This window comes from Neophocaena asiaeorientalis, unplaced genomic scaffold, assembly GCF_003031525.2.
Source record: "Neophocaena asiaeorientalis asiaeorientalis breed wild unplaced genomic scaffold, Neophocaena_asiaeorientalis_V1.1 scaffold309, whole genome shotgun sequence".
Lineage (NCBI taxonomy): Eukaryota > Metazoa > Chordata > Mammalia > Artiodactyla > Phocoenidae > Neophocaena > Neophocaena asiaeorientalis.
In genome coordinates, this window is record NW_020173199.1 from 204,442 (window position 1) to 217,734 (window position 13,293).

General features: G+C 42.0%; 2 protein-coding genes across 4 annotated transcripts in view; one reads left to right on the forward strand and one right to left on the reverse strand.

Moving 5' to 3' along the window:
- The window catches only part of SYNPO2 (synaptopodin 2), a 170,489-nt gene extending 168,016 nt beyond the window's left edge, over positions 1–2,473 (reverse strand). For 2 of the 3 annotated variants that reach the window (XM_024744709.1, XM_024744710.1), the window contains exon 1: positions 2,208–2,312. In XM_024744709.1, coding sequence (XP_024600477.1) covers positions 2,208–2,312 — 105 coding nt within the window. Of the gene's footprint in view, positions 1–2,207 lie in introns of all 3 variants that reach the window. The other variant, XM_024744708.1, reaches the window with a different exon arrangement.
- Positions 1–9,684, forward strand: part of LOC112399506 (uncharacterized) — a 130,752-nt gene extending 121,068 nt beyond the window's left edge. The window contains exon 10 of the mRNA XM_024744712.1: positions 9,607–9,684. The gene's annotated coding sequence lies outside the window, so the exon portion shown is untranslated. The remainder of the gene's footprint in view (positions 1–9,606) is intronic.
- Positions 9,685–13,293: the final 3,609 nt, after the last annotated feature.

A 13,293-nucleotide genomic window follows, 5' to 3' on the forward strand; every position in this document is an offset into this window, starting at 1 on the left:
TTGTCTCTCTCTCTCTCTCTCTATCCCTCTCTCTCTTTTACACACACACACATACACACACACACACACACACACACACACACACACACTATAATTAAGGCAAACATCCAGGTGCTTTCATAATATTTTAAAATCAGTAACTTTATAACAACACAAACTAAAAAATTAAAGCAAACATCCTGATGCTTTAATATAATGATCTTTTTAAAACCAAAAATATATTTCCTGGGTATTTTAGGAGAGATAGGGGGAGAGCAGGACTAAACTTCTTGATCCTCATACAGACTAATAGCCTCTTTGAATCCTGGTAATAGAGATGCTATCAGCAGAGGAGCACCTCCAAAACACCCTTCACTAGCAATTTGCTTCAGTTCTTCAAAAAATCACACAGTGGTTCCACTTTGAAATAATCACATCAAGAAGTCGGGAGAACCCATTCTATTCTGTAGGTCTGGCTATGAAAGAGCCACCAGGAACTACAGCTTCTAGCCACTCCTGTCCCCACATTTTAACTGGTAGGCAAATGATTCTAAAACTGTACACTAATAGGGCTGTAGAAAACTCGAGCAACATAGAACCTCAGTCCAGTTTCCACCATACTTCTCTCCTTTTCCCACCCCACTCAAAATCTTTGTCTCTCTCTCCCTCTGCACACACACCCAAAGACACACACATCAGATGAATTAGGAAGGGTGATCTGTCTCAGGCCCGGCTGCAAGTTAGATCAGAGCTGGAATTAGGACCCAAATCTCAGTAATAGGAGCCAGCCGACGGCTATTCTAGACCCGGGACAAATCCACTTCAGTCTCATGAATTCTGTATACGCTGAATTAGACATTAATATTTTGTCTGATGTTGGCTGCAATTGACTCCTAAAGAAACACAGTGAAACCAACCACATTTCTGTACTCTTTAATCACTCTGCCAGTTCCAAGCCGAAGACCAAAAACCAGAGGCAAGTTACTTAACCTCTCAGGGTTCTTTCCTCATCTAAAATTAGCGAGTTGAAGTGGGAATCTCTGAGGAACTTTTCAGTTCTAAAAATTTCTGCTTTCTCCCGTTTCATGCTTCATTCCTGATGTTTGAATTTTTCACTAGGTGGCAGGATTCCACCATCGCATTATGAAAGGATTTTCCTATGGAAGCCTGGGTGCAGAAAATTTCAAAGAAACTCCTTTTTTCACAGTGAACATTAAGGAAAAAAAAAAAAGCCAAAGGGAAAGAAGAATAACTACAAAGGCCAGTGGTCCATATATTTCATAAGGATCTAGATACATTTTTAATATAAGTATAAAACAGGAAATTAATCAAACATGTTCTTTCCTATAGTACTTCAATTTAGTATTGCAATCAGGTGAAAGTCTGCTTATTTTCATGTATTTAAAAATTTGTTTTAGCTGAATCACAATTAGACAATGTCAGATCCCCTCAAGCAAACTGGTAAGCATATTGAGCTAAGAAAAAAAAGCAATCTAATGGAAACACAAACATCTAAAATATTTAAAATCACTATTAGATGCATTTCAAAGTTACCTCTAAGTACTTAAAATATATTTCCAGTGTCTTTGAATTTTATTTTGAGAACCTAACCAGACGAATGCACATGATAGAACAGAGTACTTGGATTTTTGCATTTATTAGCCAAATCCTTAAAAGAGTATTCTTTCAAATAGATTTTATGGCATCTTCATCATATTTTTTAAAAATTATTGCCCCAAATTGGGCTTCTCATAAATGCTGTATAATAAATGTCATTACCAATACTTTATGAGGCCCCAAAATAGCCAAGCCAATTGGTTATGCTGAGCTGAGCACTTCTCCTCAGCCAGAGCCAAGGAAAGTGACATGAAACAATAACAACTGCAGATTCTAATATTGCCTAGAAGAAACGTCCCCAAGTGTCTTGCTGGATGCCGGAGAAGAAGCTAATCACGTAGGCTTTTGTTCAGCTAATAAAATATGGCACGCTTTCTTCCCCATTAATGGCTGACTAATTACATATGTGCTATATGTTACTCTCCAAAGTTTCTTTGGTAAAAACAAAAAACAAAACAAAAAAACCCACACCCTAGAAAGATTCAATGTCAGCATCAAAATCAAACTAATATAGAGACTACTGGATCAGAACTTGAAAAACCATCAACAGGTTGCTTTCATTCTTTCCTTCCCAGCCCAGAACCGTGATAACCCATCCTCGATGGTCCTACCTTAGCAACTTGTAAGGGCTGCTGCTGCTCCTTGCCACCTTGCAATCTGAACCCCCAGGGCGCCCCTCCGGTCATGGAAATGCAGATAAAATCCCCGGTGCCCATTTTCTTCTTTTAGCTGGGTAACATGAAGAGCTTGAAAAGACAGACGAAGCCTGGGTGCGGTTGAGGCTATGCCGTGAGCTTCGGGCTCCCGCTAGGGAGGCAGGACTGGGGCGCGCAGAGCCTCCGCCGCAGCAGCCGCTGCTGCCCCGGCCGCCGCTTCGAATTTGCGCTGCTAATGGGATCCTTCACAAGGCGGCAGAGGCGCTAGAGGCATCAAGCACACAGCCCACTCTTGCGTCACGCTCCTTTGCTCAGCCCACCTTCAGGAACGGAAAGAGCCTCACACAGAGGAGAATGTCCCCCATTTGGGGCAAGACGCGGGGCGGGGAGGGGAACAAAAGTTCTCTAGCTCTAACGAGAGAACCCAACCCTTAAAAGAAAGGATAATAGGAAAACTTTCATTGAATAATTCTATATATAGTAGAGGACAGATGAAGGTTTTAATCTCCAAGCCGCAAGTGACATCCTAAAACATGAGCTCTGAGAAGTGAACTACTAGAGGATTAGATTCTCTCAAATGTTTTGAGAATTACCACATTGATGATTGAAACAGACAAAAAGAAGTTTAAGTGGGTTAAATTATTATTTTTCTTAGCTTTTGCTGTCTGTAGCCTGCAGAACTAATCTGCAGGAAATAAAAGAAAGCAAAACATTTATTTTTAAAAGACAAAAACCTTGTACTCTGAAAAGTGCTTTTCTGAACTGGCGCTTAGATAGTTCAGAAGAAGGAGAAGAGAGACAGATAGAAAGAGAGAGGGAGAGACTATTTCCCCCTGGAAGATACATTCTTATAACTACATCTATTGCCTGGTTTGGAGTATTTTAAATTTAAATAAGTGTTTCATTTTCTTCCTTCTTCAACAGGAAGGAAACTTCTTAAACCTGAATAGTCAGCCAACTGAATACGATGTCACCAACAAGTTTCTTATTTTTAGTCTTTCATCTAGTGTTCTGAGTCTGGGTGGTCCAATATAAAAGTTGATTTTATATGTGGCCCAAAATAGTTTAATGTTTTAAATCTGAATATGACCTACCCAAAATTGCACAAATGGAACATTTTTATTTTCCCATAATACTTTTATTTTCCATGACATTCATCCACATAAAAACACACTAAATAAAGAAGAGCCTGGGAAAGTTAGTTTGTGTTACATGTGGCATCAGACCAGTGACTTCCAGACTCTGCCTGTTTCTGTACTAAGAAGCATCATATAAGGAACATTTACACAGCCCTACTCCCAGAACCCAAATGTGTCCATGATTTTATTTGTGCCTCATCACTGGAGTAAGAAAGACCATGTAATCAGAGACTGGTGGCTCCAGAAGAGACCTTTTGAAGGTCATGAAGACCAGATTCTCATCCCAAGTTTTCTTCTCTTCAGAGAGGTGAATTGACTTTACCAAAAATCTTTCTTTGAAAAAAAGAATTTTACAAGTGACATCCTAAAATATGAACTCTGAGAACAAAAGAAAAAGAAAAGAACTTTTTACATTTGTTCGTTCTGCTTTCTCCTGTCCCTTCCACTCCTCACCCACTCCAGTCTAGCTTCTGTCCCCACAAAAGGAAAAGCTCTCAGCAAGGTCACTTATGACCTTCTTGCTTTTGTGTAGCCCTTAATATTATTGACCACGTCCTCCTTAATTGTTTTCTCTCTTAGGCTTCCAGGACACAGCATGCTCTTGGCTCTGCTCCTGCCTCTCCAACCACTGTTGCCTTTGGCAGTTCTTGGCCTCTACTCATCCATTAAATGTTGGTGTTCTGTGCCAGGGCTGTGTCCTGGACCTCACCTTTTCTCACTGTAGACCCTTTCTACGTGTTCCCTCATTCACCCCACAGAATTTAACTTCCCCCTTCAATCCCAGACATCTTTCGTTAACTCCAGGCCAGTATATCTAACTGCCCACTATACCTCTTTCTATGTGAATATATCAAGACACCTAAAACTCAATATATTCAAAATCAAGTTCATTATTTCTTCCCAAACTTCTGTCTTCTCCTCCTATGTTCCCCATCTCAGGAAAATGGACTAACCCATTACCTTTCTCTTGTGCATGGTTCCCTTCAACCCTGACTTAAATGTAAATGTGACACTGGAGACTAGAACTGGGGCAGCCATATTGTGGCCATGAGGTAAAACCAAGAATAACAGCAAAGACTCCAGTTTCCGACTTAATTAATGCCAATAGCTATCCACCTCCAGTTCTCTTATTGTGCAAGAAAAATAACCCATACTTCTTTAAACTGCTGTAGGTCTAGTTTATTGTTACTTGCAGCCAGCACACTCCTGACTGCTGCACTCAATGAATAGCTTCTCCATCCAACCAGTTCTTTCAGACAGTGAAACAGGAACTGATATATTGCTATACTTTATTAGAGATTTATTCTGTGTTAGGAACTTGCCATATAGTATTTTATAATATTTCTTTGTAGATTTATCCTCAAAGCAGCCATGCTAGGTCGTTATCAGTGTCTCCCTTTTGCTGGTAATTAACTCAGGCTTGGATGCTAAGTGTAGAGTCAGGATCTGAAGCTTTGCTGTTTGAATTAAAAATATCTGTTCAGGGCTTCCCTGGTGGCGCAGTGGTTAGGAATCCACCTGCCAACGCAGGGGACATGGGTTCGAACCCTGGTTCAGAGGGATCCCACGTGCCACGGAACAGCTGGGCCTGTGCACCACAACTACTGGAGCCCGCGCGCCTGGAGCCCGTGGTCCAAAACAAGAGAAGCCACTGCAGTGAGAAGCCCTAGCACTGCAATGAAGAGTAGCCCCCGCTCACCGAAACTAGAGAGAGCCCGTGCCAGCAACAAAGACCCAACGCAGCCAAAAATGAAATAAAATAATTTATTATTTAAAAAAAGGAAAAGTGCCTCCCCCTTTGGGGCAGAAATGTTAATGTGCCATTTTAAACCAAAAAAAAAAAAAAAAAATCTGTTCTTATTGCTATCCTATCTCCAGGCCTTATGTTTTTCCTTATGCTCATCTCATGCTTCCAATTACTTATTAAGACCTATGGATCCAACTTCTAAATAGATGGCAAATTTGCCCCTTCATCCCATTTTCACTGGTATGATTACTTCTATCTCTGTGCTGGATTGCAACAGTCTCCTAACTAATCTCTCTGTCCCAGCCTCGTTTCTACCCTCAATTCACTTTTCACTCTAATAGCTGGTGTAAAATGCCTGAAATGCAGTATCTACCTTGTTTTCTCTCTGTTGAAAGGCTTCAAGGTTTCTCAGAAAAGTCAAAGCTCCTTTACATAGATAACATTTTCTCCCTCCCACTCTTCACTTCTCCCACCTCATCTCTCACCTTGAATTTTATGATTCAGACAAACAGAACTACATTTAGTTTCTCTAACTTGCTTTGTTTTTCCATCTGCAAAGGCATTCTTCCAAGCTATCTAGTCCTCGCCCACACACAGTTCACCTGATAATTCCTGCTCATCCTTCTGGCTTCGGATTTAGTTATCATATTCTCCAGGAAGCTTTTCCTAACCTTCCCACTCATGTCCAGGTGAGGCGCTCCTTCTGTGTGCTACCATCACTCCGTATTTTTCCCTCTCATCCTAATGGTCTCTTAAAATGAATCCTTCACTAGATTATTTGCCTGTGAGTTTAGGGGTCATTTCTGACTTTTTGAGAATTGTATCCCCAAGTCTAATACAGTTCTTTTTAATTAATTAATTTATTTATTTTTTGGCTGTGTTGGGTCTTCGTTTCTGTGCAAGGGCTTTCTCTAGTTGAGACAAGCGGGGGCCACTCTTCATCGTGGTGCGCGGGCCTCTCACTATCGTGGCCTCTCTTGTTGCGGAGCACAGGCTCCAGACGCGCAGGCTTGATAGTTGTGGCTCACGGGCCTAGTTGCTCCGCGGCATGTGGAATCTTCCCAGGCCAGGGCTCGAACCCGTGTCCCCTGCATTGGCAGGCAGACTCTCAACCACTGCGCCACCAGGGAAGCCCCTAATACAGTTCTTGACCCTTAAGTGATGATCCATTAATATGAGTACAATGAAAAAATAGATAGGATTTCCCAGAGTAAAGGCATAGAAAAGAGAGCCAAAGAGTTTTCTTTCTCTCCACTTCATTTGACTTGGAAAAACCTGAAATAGAGCAAAAGTTTTGAATTATACGACATAGAGACCATGTGAGGTAGGTAATTGTTGCCTCCTCACATTTTGCCTCTTCCCCATTGGTAGCTTTTTTTTTTTTTTTAAAAAAAATCTAGGCGCGCGGGCTTCAGTAGTTGTGGCTCGCAGGCTCTAGAGCGCAGGCTCAGTAGTTGTGGCGCACGGGCTTAGTTGTTCCGCGGCATGTGGGATCTTCCTGGACCAGGGCTTGAACCCGTCTCCCTTGCATTGGCAGGCAGATTCTTAACCACTGTGCCACCAGGGAAACCCCATTGGTAGCTATTAAGTAGGTAAAATTGATCTTCCCACCCCAGCAGCATGGATGATCTAAGTAATCAGAGTAATTTTTCCTCCTTAACACAGAGATTAGTTCAGGAATGGGTACAAACCTAGGCCTAAGTCAAGGACATTCCTCTGGTTCCAGTGATTAATTTGTATAAGGTCCAGCCACAGGGAAGCTCAAGACTTTTCCAGGTAGCTGTCAGGGGCAATATCCTCCCCCCATGGATATTGATAGCAGTGGGGGAAGCCAGTGTAAGGATGAAACCACCACAAGGTGGTAGTGGGAGAGTCCTCCATGGGTGTCTAGGCTCCTATATGTCTTTCTAGGGGTGTCAGAATTCAAGATCCTAATGCTTCTTTTCCTGAGCTATTTCTCAGGGTTGTGTTTGCATCAAGCAATATTGAGAAATGTGGTAATTTCTCAACCTGGGACAAGGAGCAAGTTTGTTAGCTGATTGTTAGCCAAAAACAAAATAAAAGCAATGGACTCATTAACTTTAGCGTTCCATAGCTGTTATGCAAACCCACTGTGTGTGTAACATCCATCTGGGTCATATCATGTCAACCCTGTGGAGTCTGAGGCAAGGGTAACCAGTGTAAACACGCTGATGTTCATGCTGCTTGCTGCACCCTAGTAATAAAGCTCTTTGTCTCTACCCAAGAGTCTCGCATCTGCTTTCAGCATCCATGAAACAGTAACAGGGTAACTTAGTAGCTTGCAAAGAGGATGCAATTAAATCCCAGACCCAGTGGGGTGAAACTTAGACACTAGTAGAGAAATGGAACCAGAGGCCTGGTCAAAAAGCACATAAGGCTGCTCTTTATTTTATTTGGGATTTAAGAATCACGTCGAGAGAAAAATAAATATTTTCTTAAGGGAAAAAACTGTGACTTAAGTGGTTTTGAAAATGATCTTCTTAGACTAGCTCTACTTCTGTGCCATTTAAATGATTTAACACTATATCAGATGCTCTGTTTTACACTACCATTCATTCATTCATTCATTCATTTCATTTTTTTTTTTTTTTTTTTTTTTTTTTGCGGTACGCGGGCCTCTCACTGCTGTGGCCTCTCCCGCTGCGGAGCACAGGCTCCGGACGCGCAGGCTCAGCAGCCATGGCTCACGGGCCCAGCCGCTCCGCGGCATGGGGGATCTTCCCGGACCGGGGCACGAACCCGTGTCCCCTACATCGGCAGGCGGACTCTCAACCACTGCGCCACCAGGGAAGCCCCATTTCATTTTTCATTCAGCTAATAATACTTATACTATCTTTCCCAATTTTGACACCACATTAAGATTTCTGAGCCTAACGTGAACTGTCAAGGCATATTATGAAGCAAAAATATTCCATTAGGAATTACTTATTCTGCAATAATTTCACATTGGCTACCCATGCCTAGCTCGTGCCTCTTTTTTATTTTTCTAATTCAGTTTTTCACTCAAAAATATCATTACTTTCCATTTTGAGCTAATGTCTATGGGCTCTTTCTAATTATTAAAAAACCTAGATGTTACGCTTCAGTATGAATAACATAGTAATATATTAAATTTTGGAGAAAAATAAAGCATCACAGCAAAAAGAAGCAGCATTTCTTTTGGTTCCTGATCACAATTCCAATGTGGGTCTGTGGGGAGGGGGACCACCCCACAGCACCACCAAGCAAATCTCAGGATGCCAGCAGGGTGTCCAAGAATGCAACTAAATCCTGACACTATCTACCGGGAGATAAGGGCCCAGTCCCACACTGCCTCCCACCCCCACTCACACACCCTGTAGACACCAGCTGCAATCCTAGGGTATCACTTGTGCTTTTGACCAACTGACTATAGATCAGAGGTTCCAAAGACTCCCCTCCTTAGGTGGATTAATTTGCCAGAGCAGCTCACAGAACTCAGGAAAGTGCTTACTTACATTTACCAGTTTATTAAAGGATATGATAAAGAATACAGATGAACATTCAGAGGGAAGAGAAGGTGTGTGGGAAGGGGTATGACGCTCTCACGGCCTGTCCAAGGGCACCACTCTCCCAGCACCTCTATGTGTTCACCAACCCAGAAGCTCTCCGAGCCCCATCCTTTTGGAATTTTATGGAGGGTTCATCACATAGACATGATCAATCATTAACTCCATTTTCAGCTCTTCTCCCTTCTCAAGAGAATGTGAGGTGTGGCTGAGAATTCCAAGCTTCTAATCATGGCTTGGTCTTTCTGGTGACCAGCCCTCACTCAGGAGCCATCCGGGAGCTCACCCAGAGTCACCTCATTAGAACAAAGGCACTCCTATCACCCAGGAAATTACAAGCGTTTTAGGAGCTCTGTGTCAGGAACTGGAAGCAAAGACTAATATATATTTTTTATTATCTCACAACATTATTGTAAAATTATGTGAAATTTAGAATGACCAAAACTGAAAAAAGTGTACCATGATTTCAGTATTTAAACCAAGCTTAAGTTTTCTTTCCTTTTGGGACACCAAAACTTGGTGCTTTTTAAAAGGACTTTAAAAAAATGTAGCAGGCCTCTTGCAACATTAGCTAATATATTTATGTGAGTTAAATTTGAATGAATCACCAAATGAAACCACATGGATTAAAGTCCTTGTAGGATAAATACATATTAAAAGTTTCATTTTCAAAAAGCATACTTTATAAAAGTGGTGTGTATGTATGTATGTGCCTGTGTGTGTGTACTTTAGGACAATGAAGAGGGAGTTAAATCAACATATTAGAAAAAATAGTTTTAGATTTTTCCAAGACACTGGAGGGCATTTGTCTCTAATGTCAAGGAATGAAATACAATGCTATGACTCATGATGTCTGCTGACTATATCATTTTGCTACTTTATGTTTTTGCTAATAAATATTTCATTTTTTTGCATTTCAGATAGTACTGGATTATCTGAAACATCAGAAAAAGTAAAGATAATTTAAGGAAAAATATAAGGTAATGTCAATGAATTATCAAAGATGAGATTTTCCTGATAGCTTTTATATTTTTAAACAAACAAAACCATTTTTCCATAGGTACAATCATAATTTGGAACTATCACTAAATTATACCCTCCAAAATCAGTGTTAAAATTTGGAGCTTTGAAACAATGCATTTTTTTTATTGTCTTATTTTTCTCCCTGCAAAAAATGACTGACAACAATTAGACATAAGATTGTGTATACGAGAAGAAATGAGTATCCCAGACAAAGACAGCAAGAGGCAACATGCTGGTTGGAATTAGTTACAGACATCAGAACTTCGTTCTGTGTTAAAAAATAAATATACAGATAATCGATATGATGGATAAATATTTGTGAACTCATATTTAACAGTTATGCAACTCTGACTATTGGAGAATCACTAATTCATCATCTGCTGACCCTGCTAGGGCCTGCTGCCACTCGAGTATTTGTGTTGTTTCCTGGAATGCACATGAGTGAGATGCCATGCGAGCAGGTGGTGTTGGGCTCTGCGGCATTCCAGTGAAGGCGATAAGGAGCCGTGTGAAAGAAGACACCCCCAGGCCCTGCTGAAAGCATTTTCCCCGTGCATCTACGTGCCCGCTCTTGCTTTGAGGCTGAATGTGGTTTGGGGAGAAACCAGCACTGTTGCTACTGCTGGTGATTTAAAGTTCCATCACGGAGGCTTGCAGAGCTAAAGAATGCACACTAACAACTTCTACTTTTACACAGACCCCAGAGTGGCTGCCTTGCCCAACCTTGCAGCATCAGGGAGTATATCAGTTTGCTAGGCCTCCATTACAAAGTACCACAGACTCGATGGCTTCAAGAACAGAAATTTATTTTCCCACAACTTTGGAGGCTGGAAGTCTGAGATCAAGGTGTCAGCAGAGCCTTCTGAGGCCTGTCCCCTTGACTTGTAGATGGCTGTCTTCTCCAAGTGTCTTTACATGGCCTTCTCTCTGTACCTGTCTGTATCTTAACCTCCCCTTCTTATAAGGATGCCAAGCATTTGATGAAGACCACCCCAATGACCTCATTAGGCCGAATTACCTGTAAAGCCCCTATCTCCAAATATAGTCACATTCTGAGATACTGGTGTGTATTCTCCAATGCATGAATTTGGGGGGATAAAATTTAGCCCATAACAGAGAGCCACAGCATACAGTCAGCCAAACTGCCGGTTAGTTTCCTTTCCAATATACAAGAATATATAAAACAGAGGTGACAGGATCACTTTTGAGATTTTGATAATTTTGTTTGTTCTTCAGATTTCCCACTTTCTTTCTATTCCAAGAAAGTAGTCAGACCCTTACAATTTCCTTAACTCAAGGATTTTTCTGAGCAGAAACAGAAGGTGGTAACCGTGATTCTCAGTTTCATAAGGTCTAAACACCATGAAATGATTTTGCAAGATGTCCCAGAGCAATGCCTTTGAGCAAAGCAAGGGAGGGGCTTAGTTCTGACTAGGAGGGACTAGTGGTCGGTAGACCACCATGCTGCTGTCAGGGAAAGAATGGCAAGGCCTCGGGGGAAAGGGCTGCGGGGTCTTCAGAGGGAGGCCAAACACCAAAAGCAGGGCTCCCCCAATCCCTGTCAACCTTCCTCAGCCACATGCATGTCACAGAAGCTGCAGTTAGGCCCTGACTGCTGGCCAAGACCATGGACAGTTCAGTGACCAGTGAGGGCAATGACTGATGACCTGCTCCTCTGTTGAATTCTAACACCTTTGCAAACCCCAGGGAGGAAGGAGCCCTAACCAGACCCGAGATTGGCTTTCAGCCAGCACAGTGAAATGGGGGACTAGAGTTGGAGTAACTTGATTAAAATGGTAAAAGGATATTCTTGAGCTAATTATATTCTTAAGCTAATTTATGCGCTTTTAAGCATATAGTTCATTCATTCATTCAAAAGTCATTTGAATGAATGAGTGCCAGATGCTCATTCAAGGTTCAGGTGGTGTAGCTGTAAGCATTCCGGGCAAAATTCCTGCTCTCTTGGAGCCCATATTTTACTGGAGAAGCCAGACAGTAAATAAGTACACAAAATAGCTTCAGAGAGAAATGAGAGCTAAAAAGAGAGAGGAACAGGGTAACATGGCAGAGTGAGGGGAATGATACACATAGGAGATCAGAAAAAGCTTCTCTGAGCTGAGACACGAATGATAAGGAGACAGTTATTTGAAAGACAGGAAGAGTGGGAGGGAGAGCAAAACTATGCCTTGTCAGTGCAAAGAAAGAGATGGAGGTTAGCAAGTGTAGTGCATGTGAACCCATTACAGGAGAGTCTGTCATGAAGTTAATGAAGCAGAAGCTCAGGACCCTCCCTTCCAAGGCCCTGGAAGGAACACCAGCAATGTGTTCACATGCCTTTGTAAAATTTGCCGAAGTAAAATACTTGAACTGAATTTGGTTAAGATTGTTGTCTTTTTTCACTCCGACTTCCCCTCCAAGTGGTGGTGGAGCATTATTGAAATCCAGCTCAAGGGAAGATGAGTTGGGGATTGGTTCAGCTTGGTTTCGGTGGAATATATTTATGTGGTTCTCAGTCACATTCATGTTAAGTTATTGCCAGCTGCGCCAGCATAGGAATGAACAGCTCCCAGGCACCCTCCCCCCATGTGTAGTGCCGATATGCCTGGTGTGGAAACACTGAAGGGCAGGGTCAGAGGTCTTACCATAACACCAACCCATTTTAGGGTGCTGACACTGTATTTGGTAGTAAAGGAGAAACATAGGTTGACATGTACAGCACCACAAATTAGTCTGTGGAAACTTTTTCAGTAGCTAAATATAAAAATTGCCAGTGAAGAATTAGTTTCTTATTGATGCCTAGTCAAATGTGAAGCTTTCCCCTTTCAGGAACATGCTAGATGGTGCAGCACATATAATTATAAATGCACCATGTTTTTTTTGGCTACCATGAAAAATAGAATTTATCAGAATACCTATGTTTCTGGGCACAAACCTGCAACCATGTTACAGTGCAAGCCAATTATCAATAATAAAAACTAGTATTAATTAATTATGCTAGAGGTTAATGGAAAAAAAATTACAAAGTTATTGTCATATAATTTTGTCTTTGAGGAAATCAAAGAGAACTCAACTAAATAATGTAGGGAAGGGCTTCCCTGGTGGCACAGTGGTTGAGAGTCCGCCTGCGGATGCAGGGGACATGGGTTCGTGCCCTGGTCCGGGAAGATCCCACATGCCGCGGAGCGGCTGGGCCCGTGAGCCATGGCCGCTGAGCCTGCGCGTCCGGAGCCTGTGCTCCGCAACGGGAGAGGCCACAACAGTGAGAGGCCCGCGTACTGCAAAAAAAAAAAATAAAAAAAAATAATGTAGGGAAAAACAGGTGTATCAAACAGTTAATAAAAATATTGTTATTTATCTGGATTTTGAGATGTCTGTAGTAGTTATCAGGTAATTTGTGGGGGGGCGTTCATAGATAAAACTAACACATTTTTATTTTTGTAATTTAGCTGTCTCTCTTCTGATCTTTTCTTTTTTTTTTTTGGCGGTGCGTGGGCCCCTCACTTCTGTGGCCTCTCCCGTTGTGGAGCACAGGCTCCTGACAGGCAGGCCCAGCGGCCATGGCTCACGGGACCAGCCGCTCCGCG